The sequence below is a fragment of the Vidua macroura genome, chromosome 23 (assembly GCF_024509145.1).
Source record: "Vidua macroura isolate BioBank_ID:100142 chromosome 23, ASM2450914v1, whole genome shotgun sequence".
Lineage (NCBI taxonomy): Eukaryota > Metazoa > Chordata > Aves > Passeriformes > Viduidae > Vidua > Vidua macroura.
The window spans coordinates 938,316-951,381 of record NC_071593.1 but is presented as its reverse complement, the minus strand read 5'-3'; the positions used below and the strand labels follow the sequence as shown (position 1 = coordinate 951,381).

General features: G+C 51.8%; 1 protein-coding gene across 1 annotated transcript in view; it reads right to left on the bottom strand.

The window, feature by feature from the left end:
• Window positions 1-13,066, bottom strand: part of EPHA8 (EPH receptor A8) — a 52,676-nt gene that overhangs the window by 19,124 nt on the left and 20,486 nt on the right. The window contains exon 3 of the mRNA XM_053997340.1: window positions 10,575-11,238. Coding sequence (XP_053853315.1) covers window positions 10,575-11,238 — 664 coding nt within the window. The remainder of the gene's footprint in view (window positions 1-10,574; window positions 11,239-13,066) is intronic.

Below are 13,066 nucleotides of genomic sequence, written 5' to 3'. Positions count from 1 at the left end.
TGACTGGTCCTGATGGTACCAAGAGATTCAGGGACTCTGCCCTTGCCAAGTGCCCCCTGATGCAGCACCCTCCAGTCTGCAGCCCATTGGTTTTGGGTGTAAGACTGAGATGAGCACAGATACATCCTGTTCTCATATGGGGACAAATCTGGGAGGCAGCCAGCTGGTGGAAAAAAACCCAAAATAAATCAGAAGTAAGAAAATTTCCCAGTTTTTCTATGTGGGAAAGAATGAAGACACTGCATGACCACGGATGGGAGCTGAGCAATGGGACAGCCCCAGTCGGTACTGGGCAGATGCAGGACAGGAACTGCTGCCTTTAACTTGTGTGAATGTTGCTTGGACCTGCAAACCATCATCTCTACCTACGCAGCAACCAGCAACTTGTGACTTCAGAGGCACTGGAGTGGTTCCCTCCACCACTGTTTAATTAAGGGCAGAGAAATCAGGGCTACCTCAGGTACGGAGAGACAGGCAGCAGGAAGGATGGGAAGACGAAGCACAGCAGTTTTGCACAGAGCAATTGTAATCACTTAGCATTTAATGCTGTAAAAAAACCATTAATTACCTGTAGCAGTGAGTCACAATTATTTTAGATGCACTCAAGGGAAAATTATACTAAATGACAAATTACAGGTGAATTTGTGCACCAGGGCAGAGCCATCGGGAGCCAGCTCCCAGCACATGGACAGCATGAGCACACAGGGAGGGCTGGGGAGCACCTGGTGCTGGGACAGGCACTGCTTGGGGGTTCATGCACCTCTGAGTGTCTCAGTGCCCACTTTAGAGGGAAAAGCTTTTCACAGGCACGGGAGAGGTCACCAGCTCAAACCTGCACATAGTATAAGATAACTTCAGTACAGGATGCCAGGTATGTCCTGCTCTGGACTGAGCTCTCTCATGCCATGCCAGTGACATGTGGAAGACCAGGACCTCCCAGGTTAGCTCTGGGAAGAGCAAACAGCAGAGAAGTGACCAGTAGGAAAAATTCAATCAAATGCACCAGGTCTGAAACACACTGGGCTCCACAGCCATGGCTGTGGCACACACAGAATCCTCCCAAATCTGCAGCCACCCAGCAGAGAGGTGCAGAGTGGTTGTTCTGCTGTCTTCACGGCAGTCACTATAGCCACCTGCCAGAAGTGCCCTCCCTGGAGCCCTGGGGAAGGTGACGGTTTCTTTTATTCCCATTATTTGATGTAATTGACATCCTTGCTCTGAATCTGAGGAGCTCAGGTCCTTCTTCTTTGTGAGCCACCAGAAGTGCTGCAATGTCCTCCATGCCACCCTGTAACAGCCAGCCCTGGCTGCCTGTCCCTGCAGTTTGATCTCACATGCACAGTGTGGTTTTGCAGTGCACATGGGACAGGAGGAGCCCTTCACCTGCCACTCAGTTCAAGACTTGCACACTTACATTCTCTCTGCAGCCCAGACACTTGAGTGATCCCAGTGTCACCAGCAGAGCCTACAAAATCCAGTGCTGAACCTGTGCTTGGCAGAGCACATCTCTAGCCCTGGATCGCACAGGTGAGTCCCCAGTGATCACTCCACACCTGTCTGGGCCTATCCCATGGAGCTTCCACTGATCCCCTACCCTGCACTGCACACCTTGCCTGTTTTCCCAGCCCACCAGCCCCACTCTCATGTGTCACCTGCTCAAAGGACCCCGCAGCAGCAGGCTTGTCTCGGGAACAGTGAACATGGAAGGGCCCTGCCAGCCATCTGGAGTTTGGCCCATTTGTTTCACTCCCTCTCCATCCTCTGGGGACAGAACATCTGCTAATAAGCTGGCAGAGCTCAAGAGATGATGGATAGACTTGCCAAGGATACACTAGCAGGGAATGAGCTGCTCCTCTCCCTCTCAAGTGGCTGCCTGGAAACAGTGCTCTGCAGGTGGCCCTGGTGGGACCACCAAGGGCTGCTCCAGTGGGGCTGCAAATGCGAGCACTGCCCCCATGTCACTCTCTCTTGGCTCTGTCCTCTGCTCAGGAGGTCTGGGCAGGGTGAGGGCATGGCTGAGGGTGACATGGGGCAGCTGTGTGACACTGGTGCCACCCTTCCTGACCCTTCAACAGATCTGGGCATCCGCAAGCAGCAGAAGAGCAGTCATGTATCTCCCTTTGGCCATGCTGGGAAGAGATAGAGATGGAAATAAAGGTGTCACAGCCACTGTGACAGCCAGAGTCAGGCACCAGTCCCAGAGCCCCCTAGGCTGCACAAGCTGGCACAGAAAATCCCAGCCTCCTTTCAATCCAGTTTCAGTATGATGCCTCAAATCTCAGCTCCCATATGACACAGACACTGAAACAGAAGCCAGCTATTCTCAGTCATGTCTTAAAATGACACATTTGCCTCGTTGCCCAAAATCTTCTGTTTTAGCAGGGCTGTGCTTCTCTTTCCCTGCAATCCCAGGTCAGCCCAAGGTCTGGGCTGTTCAGTGGCCTGGAGGGAGTCTGGGGGCCTAGCTGGGCTGGTGCTCTCAGTAATCTCCTGGTCCAGAGGTCATGCCTCGTCCTACGGCCCTGCTGGTGCTCACATACCCTCCTTGTGCTGCTTGTCTCCACACTGTCTCAGCCCTGGTCACCTCTGGCCCCTGAGCACCACATTAGCCTGTCCAGAGCCCCACTCCCACCTTGCAGCTCCTTTGCACAGTTCACAGATCTTCCCACTCCCAGTACAACCCATCACACCACTACATACCCCTGAACATGTCTCCTATCGCCCCAGACTCTACCTCATATCACTTCCCCACTTCTTGGCACTTCTTCCCACAATTAACCCACTTCATACCCTATTGTATCCCTGAGTCTTTTAGAGGGGGAAACATGAGGAGTTTTTTACCCATTAAGGCTTTGCAAAGCCAGCAAGACCCTGTGCTTGGGGCTCCCAGCAAATGGCACACACAGCAAAGGACACCCTGCATCCTTCTTGCTAACACCCAGATTTCACTGCCACCAGAACAAGTTGTATTTAGGAGGGTCCTGCCCTTCCAAGTGGAGTAATTCCACTTGCAGTGCTGGGAAAACTGGAACCACAGTTGTAGAGACTGGCTGCATCCCAAACTGGAAATCTGCACAATGCTGCCACAGAAAAATCAGCAGGTGTTAGTGTCACAGAATCACTTAGAATCACACCTCTAGCATAGAATCCCAGAATCCCAGAATGGTTTGGTTTGGAAGGAGCCTCAAAGATCATCCAGCTCTCCAGCCCTGCCATGGGCAGGGACACCTTCCACTAGACCAGGCTGTTCACATCCCCATTCAGCCTGATTTCAGTACTGTTGGACACACACCTGCCTCTCCCACATCTTAAAAAAAATAAAAGATAAAAGCAGGAAACACCCAAGTCCCAGTTTGCTATGAGTGCTGCTCTGCTGCCTGGTGCAGACATCCTTCTGTGGGAGTGGAGGTGAGGCTGTGCAGACTTGTGTAGGTGAGACAGCCTGACATGCTCAGAGCAAAGGCTTTTTTAAATAAAGCTTATCCAGGGAAAGGCTACAGCTTGTTGGAGTAGACTGGAAACAGGCAGCCTAGTGCCAGAATTAGAAAAAAGCTGTTTCCCAGACTCAGTCTTGTCAAAGAGTTTTAGACAGAAGTATCCAAAGCTTCTGAAAAAACCCCACAGATTTCACGAAACCAAACCCAGAAAACATAGTCTAGAGGAAGGGGTGTCACGCCTGAAGGTGACAGTGCTGGAGGTAAATCTGTGTCCCTGTTGCGAGGCATGAAAGAGGAAAGCACACACAGAACACCAAGAGCTTCATCCCATCCCTGGCAGGAGCTGGAATGCAGTTTGTGGGGGGCATGTGAGCCCTCTCAGCACATCCATATGGCTGTGGATGTGTAGAGGGGCTGAGCTGTAAAATGAGGGTGCCCAGATGTCCCAGGGCCAGCACAGCCCTCGCCCCCACACAGCTGAGCTCCACCAGCCTTTGGATCTCTGTCTCCTTCTTGGAGGAGTGGCAGCAGCAGCTTGTTTTCAGAAGGGGAAGAAGCCCTCACACAAACAGTGGCATGAGTGGCATCTGGAGCTCCTGCCGCGGGCAGAACAAGTTTCTGGCAGGGCCCTACTGCTCTGTGGGATGAGGAGAATCTTCTCCATGCAAGGCAATCTCACCAAGCCTCTGAATGTGCCGGTGGGGAATTTGAGATCCCCACCCCCCATTTTGTTACACTGTCCCTGGTGTAAGGACTGGTGCAAAATTCCAGGTCTTTCTTGTGCTCTGTGTCCAAACTCCCCAACAACATCTTCCCAGGCACCTGCACACAGGAAATCCAGAGGAACAGCCTGTGTTCACCACCCAAAGGCAGCCAAGTTTTATGGAAGAGTTCAAAACAAAAAATCCCCCCCGAAAAACCACATTCCCAAACTGGTGAATGTCCTCATCCATCACAGCCCAGCAGCTCTTTACCACTTCTCAGAGGGCCACAGAGACCTGGTGAGCACAAATAAAATTTGATTAATCCCCATCACTACCCTGAACTCCAGCTCACTATCATTCTCACCCTTCATTTCTGTCAGCGCCGAAACACAGAAAACTCAGAGGAAAAGTGGCACACAAAATATTCAGCCAAGAACAAACCCTATATTGTTGTGTTGGTGAGATACAGTGGTGCTCTTCAGGCACCTCCATCCTTTTTGTTTGTTCCTTAGTAGAGAAATAAATAAATGGGTTTAGTTGCTAGGGTTCTGCTTTGTTTTGTTTTCCAAGCAAATGCAATTAGCCACTGCATTTTAGAGGTGGGAGATCCTGGGATCACCCTGTCCTGCCTCCTGCCTTCTCCAGTGATCTCACTGGGCTGAATTAGCTACTCACACACAGCCCAGCACCCTTGGGGTTCAAGCCTAGAAGCCAGGTCTGTGGCAGTGAGCTGGAGGTCCTGGTATGAGACAAGTGTGAATCCAAGGTTCCCACCCCAAGGCTGGATAAGCCTCTGGGGGGAGAAGTCTTTCCTAATGAAAAAAGAAAGAGAGCAGGTCTAGATGGGATACTGGGAGAAATTCTTCCCTATGAGGGTGCTGAGGCTCTGGCAGAGGCTGCCCAGAGAAGCTGTGGCTGCCCCTGCATCCCTGGAAGTGTTCCAGGCCAGGTTGGACGGGGCTTGGATCTGCCTGGGGTACTGGAAGGTGTCCCTGCCCATGGCAGGGGGTTGGAAGGAGATGAACTTTAAGGCCCCTTCCAACCCAAACCTTTCTGTGATTCTGTGTTCCTAGTTAGTCACAGCTTATGCATCTTGGAAGACAAACTGTTTTTTTCCTTTCTTTCTTTTTTTTTTTTACAGAGCAGCTGATGGCCTTGCAAACCACAATGAAAATCTTGTGAGTCACCAACTTTTTTTGATTCCCTTGTCTGGCATCACAGAAAGGACTTTTGCATAACTCCCACAGCACCACTTTGGAACTGTTTCTGCTCCTGGCCTTAGAAGCTTTGTCTTTGTACACCCATGGCAGAATCCCTCTGTGTGGGACACCTGGGACATTGGTGCCACCAGCTCTGGGTACCACGTACAGCCTGGTACCCAGAGAGCAGGCAGAGGATGCTGCAGGAAGGTGAGGCTGTGGCTTGGGCCTGCCATGTGTGTGCTGGGACTTGCACAGAAATTCTTGAAATTCACACCAAGAAAACGGGAACATCTTCCAAGATGATTGCTTGGAGCTGCAATAACAGGGTATTCTCATAGAACCATGGAATCACCAAATGGTTTGGACTGGAAGGGACCTTAAAGCCCATCTCATTCCACCTATGGGGTGGGGCATCTTCCAGTAGACCAGGCTGCTCCAAGCCCCATCCAGTGTCTTCACCTGGCATGTTTCTCCTCAGGTGTTTCCAGGGCTTTCCCTGCCCCTGTGCCAGGCTTTACCCCCAGCACAGTACGTGGGGTGCACCTGCATAGGGTTTCCCCTCCTTCCACACAGCTCTGCTCCCCCCTTGCCCCACCAGCTGTGGGACTTCCTTCATAAATGTCCAAGGATACAAAACTGTATTTACAAGCACATAATTACCAAGCTGGGTATTTTCTCCTCTTAATTAGCAATGCCATGGTGCTTTAATTGCTCGATTAAAGTTGCCCACAAGGAAGTTTTAAGGTACATTAAATCTGCTGATTGGTTCATCAGCATGAATCCCACCAACTGGAAAAAATTAACTGGCTTCCAGATTGCTAACCAGACTCTCCAGATCCATTTCCACCAGCTGTGTACCACAGGAGGCACGAGAGAGCTCAGCAGTCCTTCATCTGTTCCCACCTCTCCTTCATTTTGGGGGCTGGAGGGGAAAGGGTCCCAGCAGTGGCAGTGTCCCTCTCTTCTCTTGTCCAGAGGAAAAAGGCCATTTTCTTGCTGAAGCAGAGCTGGGTAAAATCTAACCCAGGGCCAGATCCTTGTTCAGCCACACACAGCAGACCTGTGTTTGGTGGAGTTCTCACTCAGGCTACTAACACCCATCCTCATGTACAAATGGGCTGCTGGAGCAGGAATTAGGAATTGCTCAGTTCCTGCTCCTTCATTACTATTTTCCATCTAAAGGGAACAGCCAAACTGAAGGTCCCAAGAACAGAGGGAAAGCAGCCAGAGCAACCAGAAGACCCAGAGGATAAGATGCCTGTTTCCAAACTTCAGACAGAAATGTCTGAACAGCTCCTGAAAGCCATGGATATTCAACAAAGAAGCTCTTTGGGAGTGGCATTTCTGCCAAAGGCTCATCCACCCACTCTGACAACAGGAAAGATGACCTGCCCTCCTTTCTACTCGATTATTAACAAAAACCCTTCCTGGGAGATTCTATGTTCCTGGGGGTCTCCCATGGCTGGATGCTGGATGGATTTGTGTCAACTCCCAGAGAGCAGCACCATGATCTATAGCCATGGCACTGCTGCTGATGCTGCAAATGAACTCCCTCTGTGTGTACAACCTGTAAGCAGCTGAACAGATTTTAGCCCAACTTGAAGTTTTGCTCACTGATAGCTGGTGAGAGATGCAGCCAAAGAAATAATTTGGACTGGACTCAAAAGGGGGACCCTGATGCAAGGACCATGGATTTACATGGTCCAAGGACCAAGGTCTATCCACCAAGGACCACCACCAAAACCCAAGGTCTTGGTGGCTCAGGAGCCTGACAGCCCTCCCCAAAGAGGAGCTGACCACGGCTGGTAGGAGGATTGTGGTCGAAGAGCCACTGCCCCCACCTGCCTCACCCTCCATGTCCACCTCTCCATCCATCCACACACAGGACAGGGTACTCATGCCCCAGCTCTCAGCCTTTGGGGAAGTGGATTATGTGCCCTTCCCTGCCCACAGAAGCACAACCAGTCTTGCCTTTCCCATCCCTCTAATTGCACTGACCTCATTGAAATGGGTATCTTATTTGTCCTGCACAGCAGCTGCATATCAATAAGGCAAATTATGCTGATTGTCTCCTTATCTAATACATTTCTGGGACAGATCCCTTTCCCTCCTGCTCTTGCTTATTCTGCTGTTTAGGCAGAGCAGTTGCTATTTGCTGTGTGTAAGAGATGTTAATGTCTCATGTGTGGACTGTTGCATTTCAAGGAGGAAAGAGCAGTCCAAAGCTGTGGGTTAGAGGGTGAGGGAAGAAAAGTCTTTCAGAACCTTGAAAACAGAGGGAAAAACAAGTGTGCTGTGCTGTGCCAGGAGGAGTTTTATCCTTGGGGTGGCTGTGGCACAAGATGCTGTGGGATTAAATGCTGGGAATGTTAGGAGCTGGCAGACCTCAGGATGTCATCAACAGACACAGGAATTCCGGCTCAAATCCCATTTCTGTCCAGTAAGGCACTGTAGCACATGTGCCCAGCCCCAGCTGGAGAAAGGGAGAAGGGGGATCTCTGGAGAGGAATCTGGCAGAGGCATTAGGCACAGTGACAAATGTCTGCTGTGTGGGGGCTCTGACACATTCAGTGCCAAGCCAGCTGGCATCTTCATGATCCTCATCCCAGTGCCCCCTCAATCCCATGGAAACTGCCCCTTACATCCTTATGGCAAACAGCAGGACATCAAAGCAAGGCGAAATGCGGATCCTGCTGGGATGAGTGCAGGAGTCAGAGACCCCAGCCACCACCCCCCTGCCCCAAAAAAGGGCAGTGAAGGATCCAACATGATGGGTAACAGCAAAGCCCCATCCCTACAAGGCCAGGCTGGACAGGGCTTGGAGCAACCTGCTCAAGTGGAAGGTGTCCCTGACCATGGCAGACAGTGGTATAGGATAAGCTTTAAGATCCCTTTCAACCCAAACCAGTCTGGGATTCTACAACTCTGTAATGGGGATGAGATGCAAAGAAGTTCCCAATGTTCCACATCTTTCACCACATCCCACCTCACCTCTTCCTTCCCAGGTCTGTGATAGTGCCTTACTTCTCCTCTGGAGGACGGGGAAGAGCCCTGACTATGGTGTGGTTTCATGAGCTGTCTTCCATCACTCTGGCAGGCCTTTAGAAAAATGAATGTTAAAGAGGAGGGGAAGAAACCTCCACTCTTCAAACATCTTTAGCTTTGACAAATAAGGCGTCCAGCTGTGAAAGGCAGAAGGAAATTAATTTGGAATCATATTTTAAACACTGCCATAGAGGCAAAGTATCTTTTCTAATTTCTCCCCCTCTACACCTCCTCTCCCTAAGCAAAAAAATGAATTTCCCTGATATTTATAGAAAGATTATTAGGGCCACAAGGAGTGATTTATACCATCTCATCCCTGTGACCGAGAATGAAAAATTGCTGGGGCGACAGCCACTGGAATCCTGCTTTTGTCCTCCTGACAATTAAAACGGCTAATTTCCAACTCCAACAGATCCACCGGGCTTATAAATCATCCCCAAAAGGCACTTTTCAGCCTGAAAAATGAACCAATCAGGCACAAGATCAGAGATTTGCATCTGTGTGCCTTCATGTGTAAATATATGTCCTGCTGCCCCACCAAAGGAGATGCAGGAAAGGAAGTGCTGCCCCTGTTCACTCGATGTCGAGTCATCAAACTGTGCTGGAGCCAGAAAATGGAACAGGGAAGGCAGGAGGGTGAGACAACACTGAGGTCAGAGAAAGTCCAGTGACATTTCTGTCCTGTTTCTGATGGCACAAGGCTTGGGGAATTTTACCAGAGAGCATTGCTGGGTCTGAGTCCGTCTGTGGGGACATCTGGGGACACATGCTGGACCACGCTTTCTCCTGTGCCATGCCTGTGGTAGGAACAATCCCACCAGAAATGGGCAGGAGGGCAGAGAAGGAGCTCTGCCACAGCTTTGCTGCCCGGAGAGAGCAAACCTATCCAAGGAATCACATGAAAATGAGGCAGGCAGAGCCCAGCACCAATGCCACAGCCCTGCTCAGCCTCCTGCCTTTGGGGTGGGGATGTCCTGGGGCAGAGTGTGCAGTACAGGACTGCTGGAGGGGAATAGTAGGAAATGCTGTTTTGTCTGTCTGAGCCAACTTGCAGCTCCTTGTAGTGGTGGGGCTGGCACCCAGGAGGCCCATGCCAGTGCCCCACGCCAGTGCCCCTCCTGCAGTAGCACATGCCTGGACCCACATAAATCTTGCACCCACTCTTTAACACGATGGAAGACCTTTCCTGAGTTATTAGACCTATCCCAGGACAACTTTCAAATCAACTGTCACAGACAGGAGGAGTTTCAGATAAAAGCATTTATTCTGCTTATCCTTCCCACTCTGTAACTGGAGACCTGCAGGGGCCAGTGTGGGTCCCAGCAGCCCCTGGATCCGTTCCAGTCTGGTGTCGGATGTCCTAACCTTGAGTCAAGCCTCCCTAAGACAAATGCTCCACTTGACGTTACCATGAAACTCAAACAAAGGCCCTGCACTCATATTTGTGCTGCTCCCCCCCAACACATCCCATGAAGAAACAGAGAGCAAACAAATCTGTGTGGAGGGCTCTCCTGGGGAGCCCATGCTCTGTATACACACATGCCTGTGCCTGCTGCTGGTCACCCCACTTCCTTATCACAGTTTGTTCAGTCGGCAGCTCGAAGCTGCCCAGCAGCACTGAGAGCCCCTGGGAAGGCTCCCCACATCCCCGGATGAGGGGCTCTGCAGCAGCCCCGGGAGGTGAGGGATGGAGGCAATGACCTTGTTCGATAAAAGCTCAGTGTTTTCCTTGTGGCTTTTCTCCCTGTTAAACCCATTCCAGAAGTGGGTGTTTTGGAGAGGCCAAGTAGTGACTTGCTGGAGCACACCAGAGGTCTCAGCACCAGTCAGAGCTGCTGGGGGCACTGAGCTGGGATCTCTGGGCCAGTGATCCATGGTACAGAAAGATGGAAGTAGAGCAGCCCCTGTCCTGATGCCAGCCAGTCGCCATCCCAAAGCCCTGCCTTGTGCACCAGGACCTGTCAGAGCCACAGGAACTCCCAGAGAGTTTGTCAGTCATACCAGCCCCATATTTTGGAAGCATGAAGCCAGCCACAAAGGCATGGACAGCCCTGGGCCTCCACAGAGACTGGCTGTCCCAGTTTCTGTGAGCAGGCGTCTGTCTTCAGCCCTTCCCCAAAGAGGCAAGAGCCCCTTGCAGCCACCCCTTCCTTTGCAGGCACTGCAGGCAAGAAGTAGGGACTCACCCATGCAGGAATCCCGCTGCTCTTCATAGCCAGCACTGCACACACACTTCCCGATGGGCACCAACCACTCTCCCTCGGCACTGCAGTACATTTTGGGGGTGTCTCTCTCCTCCGAATGGCCCACGCATTCTCCCCGCACTTCCACCAAGGAGGACGAGTCTGCCCCAGTCACAGCCTCGGAGAAGGACGCCAAGTTCCTCACTGTAGCCGGGCACTTCTTGTAGTACACCCGCACTGAGACGATGGCAATGCAGGCACCTATGTCCTGGAAGGCCAGGTAGAACCCCCTCTTGCTCAGTGGCCCCACACCCCGCACCTCTGTGTTCAGCTTCAGGCGCCGCACGCCCAGGTCCACATTGGTAAAGCTCTCATCTGCTGCGATTGTGTCAATCTTCAGGAACTGGCTCTCCCGGGTGCTGGTGCCCAGGTCCCGGTCAGACTCCATGTAGTAGAGGTTGAAGGTCTCCTTGCAGGTGCCCAGCACACCTGGCATGCTGTTACAATCCCTCAGCGTGAATTTGATCTCTGCATAGACCCGCCGCGCTCCGTCCCGCGGGACCCAGTTGGTCCGGAGCCAGTTGTTCTGATTGGGGGTCATGACGTTACAGACCTGGTAGGTGTGGATGGGGCTGAAAAACTCATCCATTTCATTGATCGAATCCCACTGTGGCACAGAGAAAACAGGTCATTCCAGATGATCCCAACCCCTGGGGGAGCAGGGAGCATGCAGGAGTATGTGCTGTCTCCCACCCCTCTGCTCCTGTGTCTGGACAGGAGGTCACTGCTGCCACAGGGCAAAGGGATATGAGGAGCACTCATTAGCTGCACTAATTTGGGCGGTGACACCCAGTTGTAGCACTGTGGGAGGTGCAGCCCTGCTTGCAGAAAGGAACACTAGCTGAGGTCCCAGCAGAAGCTGACGGCAATGTGTGTTTGGGAGGGCTCCAAACCCTCCAGGTCATGTCTGCAAGTCCCTTTTCTTGGTGCTCAGCCTGTCATTTCCAGCAGCAGCAGGAACCACCTGAGTTGTGCTCACCTGGATCTCCAGTGGCTCATGCACAAACTAAACTGGGTGCTTTCCATCTGGAGAAGGAGTTTCAGAGTGGATACCAGAGGATGAAGGGGAAGCATCTACTGAGCACAGGACTGTCAGCAAGAAATGTGGACTCATGGGGGCTCAGAAGTCTCTTCTTCCCTGCAAGGTGGTGCCAGTGTGGCTCCTCAGTGTGAGCCCACAGTGCCCAACCCAGCTGAGAAGCTGAATCAGGGCTGGCTCTGGGAACCGGTACGTTCATGGCTTGACAGCCAGGGGTGAAAATTCCATATACCTATGGCTGCAGGGCAAACCTGGGGAGGAGATACTGGCAAAAGCAGGTTGCAGCAAGCAGGATTGCAATGGAGGGCGGTCTGGTTGAGTTTAGAGGGACAGGGACGTGGGCGTCACAAGGGAGGGATGCTAAGTGGGTTTAAGTGATAGGAAGTGAGAAGAAGTAGTGATATTTTGGATATGAGTTCCATAGGTGAGGAACAAGTAGAACTTAGCTTCTGGGGGCTACATTACACTTCTGGGGGCTCAATCTCAGCTTGCATCTCCCTCTCCACTCTCACCAAATGCCTCACCAGGACACACAGACTTTCACTGCACTGGAGGCTTCTCACCACCTCTTTAGCTCACATTTCTGCTCAAACCAAGTACTCCAATCACACCCCCATGGATGGGTCTGGGACCCCTGAATTCTTAGGAGAGAAGAGGAGGAGAAAGAGAACCAGAGGAGAAGTTCAAACCATCTGGCTTTTCCCCAAATTTAGAAACAGGCTTTGAAGTCCCACCCCCATGTCCAAGTCCAGCGGTAAGGGACAGCCTCAGATGCAGTGTTGCAAAAAACTGAGGAAGGCACTGGCACTCCTGCTCCTTTGCCTTCCAAATGATCACCACCTTTCTCCCCCCAGCCTCAGCATCCCCCTCCAGCACCTTCCTGGGGTCCTGGCTCTGCCTGGAAGCTGGCAGGAAGCAGGCCCCCACCTCAGCACCTGTGTGTACCCAGCTGTCTGTGGGCGTTGGGGGAGCCAAGTAAATCCCCAGCCATGCTGCACAGAGCAGGAAAACAAATATTTTAGGCAGCATTATCATTACATTAAAATAAACCCTCTGACAGGGCAAAAATGGTGTTTTCTTATGCGAGTGGTGACTTGTGTTTCATTAGCCACAAAACAGCAGTCCTGAGAGAAGGATGCTCAGCTCAAAGGTGAGCCTGCAGCCTTCACCCCAGTGATGTGGGAGCTGACAAGATCCCTGGGACAGGGACCCACCAGCCTCGCTGTGTGGCTGCCAGCAGTGCAGGGGCAGGGCACAGCTAGGAGAGGGCAGCACACCTCCAGAGGATAAGAGATACAGGAAAGAGATATCAGTGATACCTTTAAAACAGTCTTCTCCCCTGTCAGATGGGAATGTCCTTCCTTGTTTGACCTCCCTGACCTGCTAATTCTGGGGA